The 14,344-nt window shown below is 43.0% G+C and overlaps 1 protein-coding gene across 3 annotated transcripts; it reads left to right on the forward strand.

Annotated features, from left to right (window-relative positions):
* Nucleotides 1-899: 899 nt before the first annotated feature.
* LOC117818374 lies at nucleotides 900-7,998 on the forward strand. 3 transcript variants are annotated; one of them, XR_004632350.1, is made up of 2 exons: nucleotides 900-7,645; nucleotides 7,906-7,998. XR_004632350.1 is itself a non-coding variant. In XM_034691227.1 (2 exons), the coding sequence occupies exon 2, from the start codon at nucleotides 1,515-1,517 to the stop codon at nucleotides 7,425-7,427; it is 5,913 nt and encodes a 1,970-aa protein (XP_034547118.1). In that variant the 5' UTR covers nucleotides 900-1,080; nucleotides 1,341-1,514; the 3' UTR covers nucleotides 7,428-7,975. The 3 variants fall into 3 exon arrangements, 2 of the variants coding, with proteins under 2 accessions (XP_034547118.1, XP_034547119.1); XM_034691227.1 differs by having other exon boundaries at nucleotides 900-1,080; nucleotides 1,341-7,975; XM_034691228.1 differs by having other exon boundaries at nucleotides 900-1,080; nucleotides 3,763-7,975.
* Nucleotides 7,999-14,344: the final 6,346 nt, after the last annotated feature.

Raw genomic sequence — 14,344 nt, forward strand, 5'->3', positions numbered from 1 at the left:
TGTATTGTATGCCTCCCAGTGATGGTACATCAAAAGGTGCAATGAATGCAGACACACAATTACCCCTTCACCCAAAAGTCTAGCTGTCAGCTTTGTGTTGACTGATTTAAATTGTGCAGGGGAAAAAATTACATTGAAGGCTACATTTGAAAGGATGTAACCGATGTGAAAGTCTTACAGCAATCAAAGGATCAGTCAATATATTGTTATTTGTTTGAATACCTTCTTGGCCACTTGGAGGCAGGGCAACACGCTTTAAATACATGTAATACAAAATATAAGCTAAAATGAAGTCGTTATTGCACAAAACAGTCCCTTGCGCAGAATGTTAATTCATCTGTTTCATGCTACCTGATGAAATTAAGTCTTTGAGCTCTGTTTTTGTCCCTAATGGCTCCTGCTGTTTGTTAGTTGCCAAATGCTACAGAGATATTGAGTACAATTTTTTCTTTGCAATCTGCTACCTGCATCTGTACACTTCAGAGGAAATTGAATTGTAACCAAGGCAATGGCCATTAATAAACTAATAAATAAATAACAGCTAGTTGAGGACAAAAACTGCAGAGTTTGTTATCATTTACCGTGGTATATATGCAACAAGCAGCAACCTTGAGAGTTGATAATGAAGCCAGTGCAGAGGTGTAAAAAAAACGAAACTTCTCTGAGTGTCCACTTGAGGCTGACCCCAACAGCAAAGGAAACCTTGAAGAGGCCGTACAAGGTTGTCAATTTTCACAACACAATGAAACATGTTTACTGCATAATACTAACAACATTCTTTATGTCAATGCTTTTTTTTGTGACAGGGGTTAAACTAAAGTTCAACCAACCATCAGTGTCTATAGACTCCATAGGGGGGGTATCCTATCCTGCTCTTTTCCTCACTACCCCTGTATTGCCTTGTTATGTTTGTGACCAAACTACGACATCTAGTGTCTAAAAGCTGTAATAGCAAAGCTTTGAGTTATTTTGAACCCTTGGTCTTGCCGTAGTTATGTTGCCATGGGTACGGACCGTTTTGTTTATAGTCTATGGTACGGACATAATCCTTCTTATATCGCGTTTGGAAAACATTTGCCTGTAAGTATTTTCATATACAGTGCTTTTAGTTCAGTTTCATTGTTTCAGATTGTTTGTGATAAAGGTTAAAAGTCTATTTTAAAACCGCCGACAGTGAAATCTATATATGCTAACCACTAGCATGTCAATGCAATTTCCCATGTATGTTAGCATCAAGCTAGCGCTTCGTGTCGTTATAGCGCTGTTACCACATGAGAGAGATGTAACATTTGTATGGTTTCTCTTGCGTGAAACTAATGTATATTTTCTTGTGTGTCCAGTTTTACAGTTTTTATGAGTAAAGCTACAAACGGAAAATCCTGATTCAGAGTTTTTCTTGGGAAACTGTTATCTAACTGCCAAGCTGAGATAGCTGGGGCAGAATAGTAAAAAGGCAACATTTTTTGAACAAGCCAGCAGCCTTCCATGCTGTAAGAGAAGACCTATTACCAGTCATGATGACACATAATGAAGAAGAAATGGACTTATTGGAGACAAGATCAGAAATATCCAGCTGCTCTAGAGCCAGTAAACTCTCAACAGCCAGCTCTCTTGCACTGAGAGCACGAGCAAAGGCAGAAGCTGCTCGCACTGAACTTTCATTTGCAAAAAAGGAAGCTGAAATGTTAAAACAACAAGCTATACTACAAGCAAGCTTACATGAGCTGAAAATGGAAAAAGCTGCTGCAGCCGCAGATGCAGAAGCTAATGTGTTGGAAGCAGCTGCACAGGATGAGTATCAACAATTCGGCTCTCCTCTTCTAGTGCATAGACCTGTGATGCCTCAGATCCCAATTGAGTTCCCCAGTGGAAGAGCTACAACACAGTCATCAGTGCAAAATCCTTTTCTTCAGCCATACCAGAGTGCACAAACAGCTAATACGCTACATGCAATCACAACCCCACCCGATGCAAAGCCACCAGTAGGCACACGTCCACCAGCATCCCAGCCAACCATGGGCAATGGTGAAACAGCAAAAAGCTGTGTGCTACATAGTGAAACGCAGCGGAGTGAAAGCAGTGAGTATGCATTTGCTGAGTTAGCCCCGCATCATTCATTCAAAAGAGAGGATGCTTTGTACACAATGCATGCTAATACTGTTAAAAATGAGAGACATTCTCACGGCTATGGAGAGCCTCCTCATAACATCGAGCACACGAGTGACAAATGTGTGCTTCCTCAGTCTCATCCAGCTCAGTCATCACCCTTACATGACACCACCTCGTCCAATCCATCCGCTGCTATCGACTTAGCAAAGTACCTGATGCGTCGAGAGATGGTGAGTTCCGGCTTATTGACATTTGACGATAAACCAGAAAATTACTGGGCTTGGAAAACATCATTCATCAACTCCACAGAAGACTTGAAACTCTCTGCTAGAGAAGAACTCGATCTTTTATGCAAATGGCTGGGTCCATCTTCTTCTGAGCAAGCTAAAAGAATCAGAGCAGTGCATATTCACAGTGCATCCGCTGGCCTCCAGATGGTATGGCAGCGATTAGAGGACATCTATGGCTCACCAGAAGTAATTGAAGATGCTCTACTGAAAAAAATTGATGATTTTCCAAAAATCACTGCAAAAGACAACCACAAGTTAAGACAGCTAGGAGACACTCTTATGGAACTCGAGGCAGCTAGAGCAGATGGATACTTACCTGGCCTTATGTACCTCAACACCTCGCGTGGTGTCAGCCCCATAGTGCAGAAGCTACCGTACAACCTGCAAGAAAGGTGGATCACGGTAGGATCACGCTACAAAGAGCAACACAGAGTGTCATATCCTCCATTCTCAGTCTTTGTGAACTTTGTTTGTGAAGAAGCAAAGGTGCGTAATGATCCAAGTTTTGCTAACATAACGGGAACACTGTTTGCTACCAAGACAGAGAAAAGCTACTCACCCAACTATCAGCCATTTAACCAGCATGTGAAATCAACAGTAGCTGTAAGAAAGACAGAAATCTCTTCAGATGGCGATCCTGACAAATTGTGTCCTCTGCATAATAAGCCGCATCCTCTGAGAAAGTGTCGTGGCTTCAGGAACAAAACAATAGAGGAGAGAAAGGCGTATCTGAAGGAAAAATCAATCTGTTTCCGCTGTTGTGCATCCTCCACCCACATTGCTAAAGACTGCAACAAACCTGTTCAGTGCAAAGAGTGCAATAGTGACAGACACCCCTCAGCACTACACCCAGGGTCCGCTCCATGGAAAACTGATTTTCAAACAAACACTAGGGAGCAGCAAGGCGGGGAGCAGCAAGGCGAGGAGCAGCAAGGCAGGGAGCACCAAGCAGTAGCCGGTACATCTGTGACGTCTAGATGCACAGAAATCTGCGGAGATGTCAATGCCTCAAAATCCTGTTCCAAAATCTGTCTTGTCTGGGTGTACCCTAATGGACAGAGAGAGAGAGCGCTGAAGACCTACGCTGTTCTAGATGATCAAAGCAACAAATCACTAGGCAGATCAAAATTCTTCGAACACTTTGGCCTTCAGGGAACAGGGTCAATGTACACTCTAAAGACATGCTCAGGAGTGGTAGAGACATCAGGCCGACGTGCCAGCAACTTCATTGTGGAGTCTCTGGATGGCAAAACCCAGATCTCTTTACCTACCTTGATTGAATGTGACTTGTTGCCAGACAACAGATCTGAGATTCCATCACCAGAGGTAACAAGACATTATCCTCATCTCATGTGCCTGACAGATAAGATTCCAGCTCCGGACCCAGATGCATCCATCTTACTCCTACTTGGACGTGATATGATCCAAGCACACAAAGTCAGAGAACAGTGTAATGGACCTAACAACGCTCCATTTGCTCAAAGACTCGATCTCGGATGGGTATTAATTGGAGATGTGTGCCTCGGAAGAGCGCACAAAACAAACAGTGTCAGTGCCTTCAAGACCAATGTGCTTATGAGTGGCCGTCACTCGATGCTGGAACCCTGCACAAGCAACATACTGGTAAAAGAGAAAATCCATTCTCCAGTGCTGCCTCACGCCCCTCCAGGTATGTTTCATGCATCCAATCCTAAATACAACACAGACAGCCTTGGACAAGACGTGTTTCAAAGTACAGCACATGATGAAAAACTTGGCATGTCAGTTGAAGACAAGTTGTTTCTCGACCTCATGGATAAAGAGGTTTACATGGATGATGCTAATTGCTGGGTGGCACCCCTGCCATTCAGACCAAATAGATCACGCTTACCCAATAACAGGCAGCAAGCGTTCAATCGTCTCACATCCCTGCGTCGTATGCTGGAGAAGAAAAAGGGCATGAAGGATCACTTCTTCAAATTCATGCAAACAATGTTCGACTCAGACCAAGCAGAGCCTGCACCAGCACTGACAACAGAACAGGAACGGTGGTACCTTCCAATATTTGGTGTTTATCATCCACAGAAAAAAGACCAAATACGCGTAGTATTTGACTCCAGTGCCAAACATGAGGGCCTTTGTCTCAACGATGTTCTCCTTAAGGGACCTGACATGAACAATTCATTACTGGGAGTCTTATTGCGTTTCCGTAAAGAACCTGTAGCAGTGATGGCTGATGTGCAAAAGATGTTTTATTGCTTTACTGTCCGTGAAGAGCACCGGGACTTTTTGCGCTTTTTGTGGTTTGAAGACAACAACCCAACCAAGCAGATCACCGAATACCGCATGAAGGTTCATGTATTCGGGAATTCTCCCTCTCCAGCAGTGGCCATTTATGGCTTAAGGAAGGCAGCCCTACATGCAGAAGGAGAAGATGGTACAGAAGCCAAGCAGTTCATTATGCGGAACTTCTACGTGGATGATGCCCTGGCCTCTTTCCCCACAAATGATGAAGCCATCTCTGTCTTGAAAAGAACCAAAGACATGCTAGCTGAGTCAAGCATCAAGCTGCACAAGATAGCCTCTAATAGCCGTGTGGTGATGGATGCGTTCTCCCCAGAAGAACGGGCTAAAGACCTAGTCAACCTGGAGCTAACAATCGACCCCTTGCCACTTCAGCACAGTTTGGGACTCACCTGGAGCTTGCAGACTGACACCTTCACCTTCTGTGTATCTAGAGAGAAGAAGCCGTTCACCAGAAGGGGGATCCTATCCACTGTTAATGGTATCTACGACCCACTGGGATTTGCAGCACCTGTTACAATTCAAGGAAAGGCCTTAGTCAGAGAGTTGTCAGCCGAACAGTTTGAATGGGACGCCCCTCTCCCAGCTGTGAAAGAAAAACAGTGGAGGCTGTGGACAGACTCAGTCCATGAGCTTGAACAGCTTCAAATAAAAAGGGCATATGTACCTGTTTCTTTGCGCTACATTGAACACAGAGAACTCTGTGTTTTCTCTGATGCTTCCACCATGGCCATTTCAGCAGTGGCATACTTAAAAACAGTGGACAAGGAGGGCCATACTCACGTCAGGTTCGTCATGGGCAAGTCAAAGCTGGCTCCTCATCCTCAACACACCATTCCACGGCTGGAGCTTTGCGCTGCCGTACTGGCGGTTGAAATGGCAGACCTATTAACAGAGGAACTGGACATTGATATCCACAAGGTCACATTCTTCACAGACAGCCGGATTGTATTAGGCTACATTCATAATACAAACAGAAGATTTTACGTGTATGTGACCAACAGAGTTGCTCGCATCAGGAAATCCACAAGACCTGAACAGTGGAACTTTGTCAGCACAGAAAACAATCCTGCAGACCATGGGACACGCTCTGTGTCAGCAGCCCAGTTGTCACACACCAACTGGTTCCAAGGTCCAACTTTCCTGTCCAGAGACACCTGCTTAAAGCAAGAGACTTTTGAGTTAGTAGAACCTGATGCCGACGCAGATATACGTCCACTGATCACAGCTTTCATAACCAAAGCCTCTGTCAATCGGCTTGGCTCACGGAGATTTGAGCGCTTTTCAAGTTGGAAAGCCCTCTGCCGAGCTACAGTCCAACTCATATACAAAGCCAGGTCTTGCAGTAAAAATACAAACAGCAAGACAGAAGTATGGACACAGGCAAAAACAGTTATCATCAGAAGTGCCCAACAAGATGCCTTCTCTGAGGAGATCAGGTCCCTCTCAAGGGGTGATGTTGTCTCAAAGTCCAGCACTCTCAGGAAGCTGAACCCTTTTGTTGATGCAGAAGGCCTTTTGAGAGTTGGAGGGCGTATGCCTGCAACACACACTCCCTGGGAAGAGAGACACCCAATCATTGTCCCCAACAAACAACACATCGCCACCTTATTAGTGAGACACTATCATGAGCAGGTCGCACATCAAGGGAGACATCTAACAGAAGGTGCTCTTCGCTCTGCTGGTTTGTGGCTGATAGGAGGCAAGAGGTTGGTGTCTAACATCATACACAAATGTGTGATCTGTAAAAGGCTAAGAGGAAAAGTAGAGGAACAACAGATGGCTAGCTTACCTGCTGATCGAGTCAGCCCGGGTCCTCCATTCACAAGTGTCGGTGTTGATGTGTTTGGCCCATGGACTGTCAGCTCACGGCGCACCCGAGGTGGGGTTGCAGAGAATAAACGCTGGGCTGTCATCTTCACATGCATGGTGACAAGAGCCGTGCATATCGAAGTTCTAGAGTCTCTGTCCTCTTCAAGTTTTGTAAACGCCCTAAGAAGATTCACAGCCATTCGTGGACCAGTTCGTCTTTTTCGTTCTGATCAGGGTACTAACTTTGTGGGTGCCTGCAAAGAGCTCCAAATAAGATCTGGGGACCCTGAGCTAGCAACTTACCTTCTAGATAAAGGTAGCACCTGGACATTCAACCCTCCCCACGCCTCACACATGGGCGGAGCATGGGAGAGGATGATAGGTGTGGCTCGCAGGATATTGGACGCTTTGCTGTTGAAGAGAAACACCTGTCACATGTCTCACGAGGTTCTGGTCACTCTCATGTCCGAAGTTATGGCAATTATGAATGCTAGGCCTCTAGTCCCTGTATCGTCTGACCCAGATATGCCTGCCGTCCTTACACCTGCCATGCTCTTGACACAGAAAATTGAGACTGTGTTGCCGCCATCACCAGGACAATTTGACCTCAAGGATCTCCACAGTAAACAATGGAAGCAGGTCCAAACTTTAGCTGATGCATTCTGGAAACGTTGGCGGCAGGAATACCTGGTGACCCTTCAAGCAAGACAAAAGTGGCATGTGGACAAACCAAACCTGAACAAAGGAGACGTGGTGCTTCTGAAGGATGCACAAGCAAAGAGAAATGAATGGCCTGTTGGCATTGTAGTTGATGTCTTTCCAAGTGAGGACAAAAAAGTTCGGAAGGTGGATGTTAAGGTAGTCAAGCAGGGCACTCCAAAGGTGTACTTGAGGCCTGTCTCAGAACTTGTGTTGCTTTTGAAAAATGTATAATGGTATAATGTGTTATACCAGGCGAGGAGTGTATTGCCTTGTTATGTTTGTGACCAAACTACGACATCTAGTGTCTAAAAGCTGTAATAGCAAAGCTTTGAGTTATTTTGAACCCTTGGTCTTGCCGTAGTTATGTTGCCATGGGTACGGACCGTTTTGTTTATAGTCTATGGTACGGACATAATCCTTCTTATATCGCGTTTGGAAAACATTTGCCTGTAAGTATTTTCATATACAGTGCTTTTAGTTCAGTTTCATTGTTTCAGATTGTTTGTGATAAAGGTTAAAAGTCTATTTTAAAACCGCCGACAGTGAAATCTATATATGCTAACCACTAGCATGTCAATGCAATTTCCCATGTATGTTAGCATCAAGCTAGCGCTTCGTGTCGTTATAGCGCTGTTACCACATGAGAGAGATGTAACATTTGTATGGTTTCTCTTGCGTGAAACTAATGTATATTTTCTTGTGTGTCCAGTTTTACAGTTTTTATGAGTAAAGCTACAAACGGAAAATCCTGATTCAGAGTTTTTCTTGGGAAACTGTTATCTAACTGCCAAGCTGAGATAGCTGGGGCAGAATAACCCCTTCAAATACTTGAAAACAACAAAAGGAGTCCAATCGTCAAAGAAATCGTACATCCCTCATATTTTCTTAACTCTAAATGTGAAGTTAATCATTGTTCATAACTGGGGCCATTTATGCTTCTCCAGAAACCAATGAGTGACATCATTGAGATTAAGTCAGTGTTTAATATAGTCTGTGTTTTCATAAACAAGTAATCGTTGATATATTTTAACATAGAATATATTGATTACAGAAACTTACAGTAATGATAATAATGGTGATATAATTACTGAGAGATACTACTGAAGATGTATGGCTGAATGTTTTCTCAAATTTGGGGGGGGGGGGGGGGGGGGATAGAACAGTATAATAAAACTATCACACTGTTTTTTCCTGTCTATGAAAGCTTTATGTAAGTTAATGTGTGCAGTACTGTCTGTTCTTTACCTTCAGCATGTTTTACTCTGGTTTGGGTTCATCTCAGGATTGCAGATCAGTGAGTGAGCTTATGGCTGGCAGAGTAAAAAGTGCCCCCCCCCCAAAAAAAAACACACACACACACACACACACACACACACACACACACACACACACACACCCTCGTCCAATCCCCACTCTCCCATTTTGTTTTTTGGGTAGCACTCATCTGCAGCCTTATTACCCAGAGTCCTCTGCAGCAGCCCGACCAATGCTACACTGCTGGAGTGTTCTTTTGCTCACATCAGCACCCAGCGCACGCTCAACACAGCTCAGATCATCAGGAATTTCACCGATGGGAAACCTGCTCGGAATTCAGAAAAAGGCTGTGCATACATCTAATTGTGATCGAGTTTTCCCGCAGAGCTCAACAGCTCTTTTTTCTGCTCAGTCCCAGGATGAAATGTCGTTCCATCTCACCAGTTTAATTAAGAGAAGAAATGAAATATGCAAACATAAAAAAAGTCTATTTTGCATTAAATAAATCAGGGTGGTTTCTTTTTAAGCCCCCTTAGGTATATTTCAATAATCATGACAAATTGTTGCTATTGAGAGATGATTACAATAGCTCAAGGGTTTTTTTTCATTTCATGTTTACATCTGCATCACAGCCATCAGCACAACATCTCATTTTGTTTTTAGTGGCATCGCTGCGTTAAACTCTGTCATTAAAATGAAGTGATATCATCTGTATGACTTCTGAACATCTGTTGAGTAGAAATGCTGGAGGCCCTTTTAGTAATAAACCATTTAACAGCTGCCTAATTGGTGCGTGTATCAGCATCGTATGCAGTGCAAGGGCTTAGTTATGAAAGGGTAAATTCTCAGAAGTTTAAATTCTTATGTCGAAGAAGCGGCATGTTTTCAGACACCAATGTGATCATTTCTGTTGATCATCACAATGTCTGTCCCTTCATTCAAGTTTTCAAGCAGACATGACTACTCTGTTTTTCTTTATTTTCTTTGGTGGTGAAAAACTATTTTAAAAAGTAATCAGTATTGGACCCTCTTGGGTATTGTAGTCCAAATAAATCGCATATTGGTTGGTAGATTCTCTGCAAAGAACTGACAAGCTATTTTGCAAATATGAAATAATCATTTGAGTCAAATAGCATAAGAACAGAAATGTAGACACAGCAAGGGCCCAAATTTTCAGGACGTTATCTGTCAAATCGGCAAATGTTTCTCGAAATGCTCACTAGGATGTTTTCATGTCTTGCTTTCTTGTTGCATCAGCTGTCGAACGACGAACGCAAACATATTTTCCTTGAATGCCAACTTTATTTTACTGCCTACCCTGGATGATCTTGTGGCTGCAGTATTTCAAAGATAATTCCTGTTGAATAAACTGTGTAGCCAGAAAACCAGAAACCTCAATTTGCACTTGTGTTATTTAGTTGTTATTTAGACCATATACAAGATGCTGTTGTGCTTATTTTTGCACTTTTTTTGCCAGATTTGTAACTTTTTCCATCATTAACAAAACCCCTAATTGAAACACCACCTTCATCAGCAGCAAAGAGTTGGGAGGGTGGAACAGCAGATGTTTGGCAGTATCACAAGGTCCCTGTACATGAGGATACAAGAGACAAAAAACCAAACAAACTTGCATTTTTTTTCTTCATACAAAGTATGTGCTTGTTTTTACATGAGTGAACCAGGAGGCGTACAACTGTTATGTTCTAAAAAAGCGTCTCTTGGGTCTGTGCTGTGTGTGTCTGTGCTGCGTGCCTATGCATTTGTGTCTCCACATGTGCTATATGTGTCCGGCACAAGCAGGGCTGACAAGACTATGGAGCCACTTTGACCTGCTTTTCAGAGTAAGCATGTCACACGAGGAACAAACATGGTTCATTTCAACAAGGACGAGGTGCTACGGATGGTGAGGTGGTGTAAAGATCACACAGGTGCAGAGGACACTGTACACACATTCTCTGTTGGTGGTAGACCAACAGTGTTTTACATGCTTTGAGCAACTTGCCCTGCATGTAGCTCAAAGAAAACGCCTGTCCATCTTATGCTTATTTTGATCCTGTGCTGCTTTCACTAAGACTGAAAGACTGAACATCAAAAAATAAAAAATATGACATGATATAGGGCTGCACGGTGGTGCAGTGGGTAGCGCTGTTGCCTCACAGCTAGAAGGTTCCTGGTTCGAATCCCCGGCCGGGCGGGTGCCTTTCTGTGTGGAGTTTGCATGTTCTCCCCGTGCATGCGTGGGTTCTCTCCGGGTACTCCGGCTTCCTCCCACAATCCAAAAACATGCTCAGGTTGATTGATCACTCTAAATTGCCTGTAGGTGTGAGTGTGTGCGTGAATGGTTGTCTGTCTCTCTGTGTTAAACCTGTGATGGGTTGGCGACCTGTCCAGGGTGTACCCTGCCTTCCGCCCGAAGCCAGCTGGGATAGGCTCCAGCCCCCCGTGACCCCTAACGGGATAAGCGGTCAAGATAATGGATGGATGACATGATATAAAAGGCACAGAGGCACTTTTACCATGTTGTCATCTTGTGTTGCTCTCTGCTTTCCAATGAGCAAAGCAGTGTAGCACAGTAATAAATCCAAAGTCCTGGCACCAACTTCTTGTCCGAATGCAAAAACAACGTTTGACAAGGTGTTCTAAGTTATTTACTGAGCCACAAGCCTTTGTAAATTTCAGCACCAATAATCTCAAGAAGCTCTTTTGTTTGAGAGCTTAATCGTTTGCTAATTACTGTCCTTGCTAACAGACACTCTCAGTGGAAATATACGATTACATAGCCCATTGACGGGCTCAGTAAACAAAGGCTGTTTGCCAAAATGCCAAAGCAGTTGATGTTGAGCTGAAGGGAGGCAAATCTGTCATTTTTCTGTGGGTATATGTTTGTGTGTTTTTATGTATGAACAAGTGGCAGTAGAAAACAAAGAATATGTGACACAGGAGATAATGGATTTCAAAACAGAAAGAGTGTGATTGCTGAGACATTTACTTTCATGCAATCCCTTAACCAGTTATCAATGAACATGCTGGCTTTTTTGTAAGCGACAGTGCTGAGAGTCGACAGTCTAGACAGTCTGGAACAGATTACCTCACACAGATGGCTGGGTGCTGCAAAATAGAGAGAAAGGGCTTCGTGGGTGGACTCAGAGACTGATAGAAATATAAAAGAGGCTGAGCCGAGCCACCCTTTGAAGGAAACTGATTTTGGCTACTGGTTTCTGAGATCTCATTATTTTGGCAAATACCCAAAGCCCATGATGATCCTAGTTGAGGGTTCCAACATAAATTGACTGGTGTATCAGAGGCGTCACCTCAGCTCTCCTTCACTACGACAGTCTAGCATGACATTCCTGCTGATGTTACACCAGCCGGTCTGTCAATCTAACGATTCATTTTATACTTGCTTATGGACAAGACCCTGATATACTTGTACTCCTTCAACTGAGGCAGAGTCGGTCAGAGAGAGCAATCCACCATCTCCCAGTAGAGAACCATTGCCTCAGATTTAGGGCATTGACCCTCACCCCAACCACTTTGAACTCAACTGAAATCTGTAACAGCTGGAGATTCTGTCTCAGTGATGCCAACAGAACCACATCATCTGCAAAAAGAAGAGATGAAATTTTGAAGTCCTCAAAATGAACACCCCTTCCCCTAGCTGAGCCCTCAGAAGAGGTATGACAGCCAACAACTGTACAGGGCCTTCCTAAGACTGTTCTTTCTACTGTCTCAGAACATCACCAGTCCATGTCAGCAATTGTCCCCCCCTTGCTGAGAACAGCCTGAGCCAATTTCCCTCATGAGTCATCCAAAGGTTTACCAGAACATCCTTGAGCAACCAGAAGTCTCAATAGTTTCCATAGCATAGTTTTTGCTTCCACAACCTAAGAAATGATGGTCCTCCAATCTACCCAGAACCTGTCAGTCACTCCTTTTTGCCTTGGGCTAACCAAGTCTAAAGGGCTTCTTTCTTCAGCCCAACAGCCTCCTTTGATGCTGGTGTCGACCAGCGGGTTCTAAATCTGCTAACGTTTTTTGGACTGTGAGAGGAAGTTGGACTACCCGGAGATCCAAGGCATAAACTGGGAGAACATGCAAACCCAAAAGGCACGTGACCTTGGTTTTGAACCAGGAACCTTCCTGCTGTGAGGAAACAGCTCTAACCACTGCACCACCCTTCAGTTTCCTAGTTACAAAATAATTTAACTTAATATCATTTTCCTTGACTCAACATTTTATTGGAAAAGAATACCCTTTTCACTTGTCTAAATGGAATTGCTTTTTTGAATGAAGACATTTATTTAAAGAATCTTTTCAAATCAAGATCATTTTGAAAGACTAAACTATTGGATACTTGTCCTTGTTGGGTGACCCCTTTCCATTCTAGGTGAATGAGTGGATGAATTGTATGCTATTCTGCCAAAGAAACATTGCCACTTGACGCCTTGGGAAGTTTCACTTAAACAACTGTCAAGGCCAGAAAGAATTTAATAGTACAGATATTTAGTTTAAAAGATGATCTGAGCACCATTCACTACTAGATATGTCAATTTGTTTTACTGATTTACAGAACTGCAAGAACCCAAACTTGTAGCATGTCTGTGATTCACCCTATGACCTCCTTTTTGTCTTCCTTCCTGTTAGTGTCATTTTGTCATAAAAGGAGACACGGCTAATGCGATAAGAGAAAGAGGAAACATCTAAAAGGAAAATTACATTGTGTACATCTTGGGTTTCATGGTGTAACTCATGAAAAAGAGTGGTGGTAAATATGAAATAAGAGTTGATTTAATTATAAGGACACTTTGTCTCTTTTTCTCATCCTCATTCCCCCTCCTTCCCTCTCTCTCTCTCTGTCTCTGGATCAGATCGTTTTCTATCCTGACTCCAGTTGGGCTTCTCAGTGATGGAGCATAACATAGGGTTCTTAGTTTTGATTGTCACCACAGGCATACAGATTGCATGGGGCTACAGTCAATGGGAAAGGAGCTCAAATCCCTCATGATAGAACACGTCTACAGCCTAAGCCAGCCTGATTCCCAGGCACACAGCCAGTCAGAAAACCTGCTAGTCTGTCAATCCATATCAGTTAGCCAGTTGGTCAACAGGCTGGTCAAACTCCCGCCAAGTTTATCAGTCAGCAAACATTGTTTTTAGGACATTGTTACCTGATGTTTTCCATTTTGAAATATTTATACTCTCTGAAATATTTTTCTTTTTCAGCATTGTTTTACAGTGAAAGTGAGGAGTAATCTCTAAATCGTGTTCAACCGTCTTCATTTTGAAATCCTACAATTCAGCATACTTATACCTACAGACCACTCTGAGATCTGAAATGTTCAGAGTACTTCAAACAATTCAGTTTGTATTCATTTTAAGATATCTTATTTAACTATTTTTAATGATCTTAGTCTAAGTCAGTGGTGTGAATAGGGTAAATCACTGTAAACCTTCAAAGTATAAGAAGTGCAGTGGTTAGAACTCTAAAAGGGTCCAGGGTTCGACTCCCCCAGCAGGGGACTTTTTTGAGTTACCAGAAATCAAATCAAATAAAAATACCTGAACAGGAAGTTGCTACAGGGTGATGGGTGATAAAATAACACAATGCAATTGAAAATACAAATACCTCAACATTTCTGAAGACTTGTGAAAAAGTTTTTGGTTCAATCAGCTGGCTGGTGCATTACATTCTTCTGGTGCAGGCCAAGGGTGGCTTTGCAATGCAATGTGCAGCTAATGTCATAGGTTGTGAAAGAGAAATGATATTTTTAATTTAGCTGAACATGGAATATAGAAGTTCCCCTTTTATAAGTGTTGGGGAATCAGAATACAACTATAGAAGTAATCATATTTTGTGCAATCTGATTTCGTCTGTACAAATCCTCTAATTACAA

Source organism: Notolabrus celidotus, chromosome 9 (genome assembly GCF_009762535.1).
Source record: "Notolabrus celidotus isolate fNotCel1 chromosome 9, fNotCel1.pri, whole genome shotgun sequence".
Lineage (NCBI taxonomy): Eukaryota > Metazoa > Chordata > Actinopteri > Labriformes > Labridae > Notolabrus > Notolabrus celidotus.

Excerpts from the sequence above, each read along its gene's own strand:
- LOC117818374 (XM_034691227.1), top strand. The coding sequence starts at position 1,515 with ATGATGACACATAATGAAGAAGAAATGGACTTATTGGAGACAAGATCA.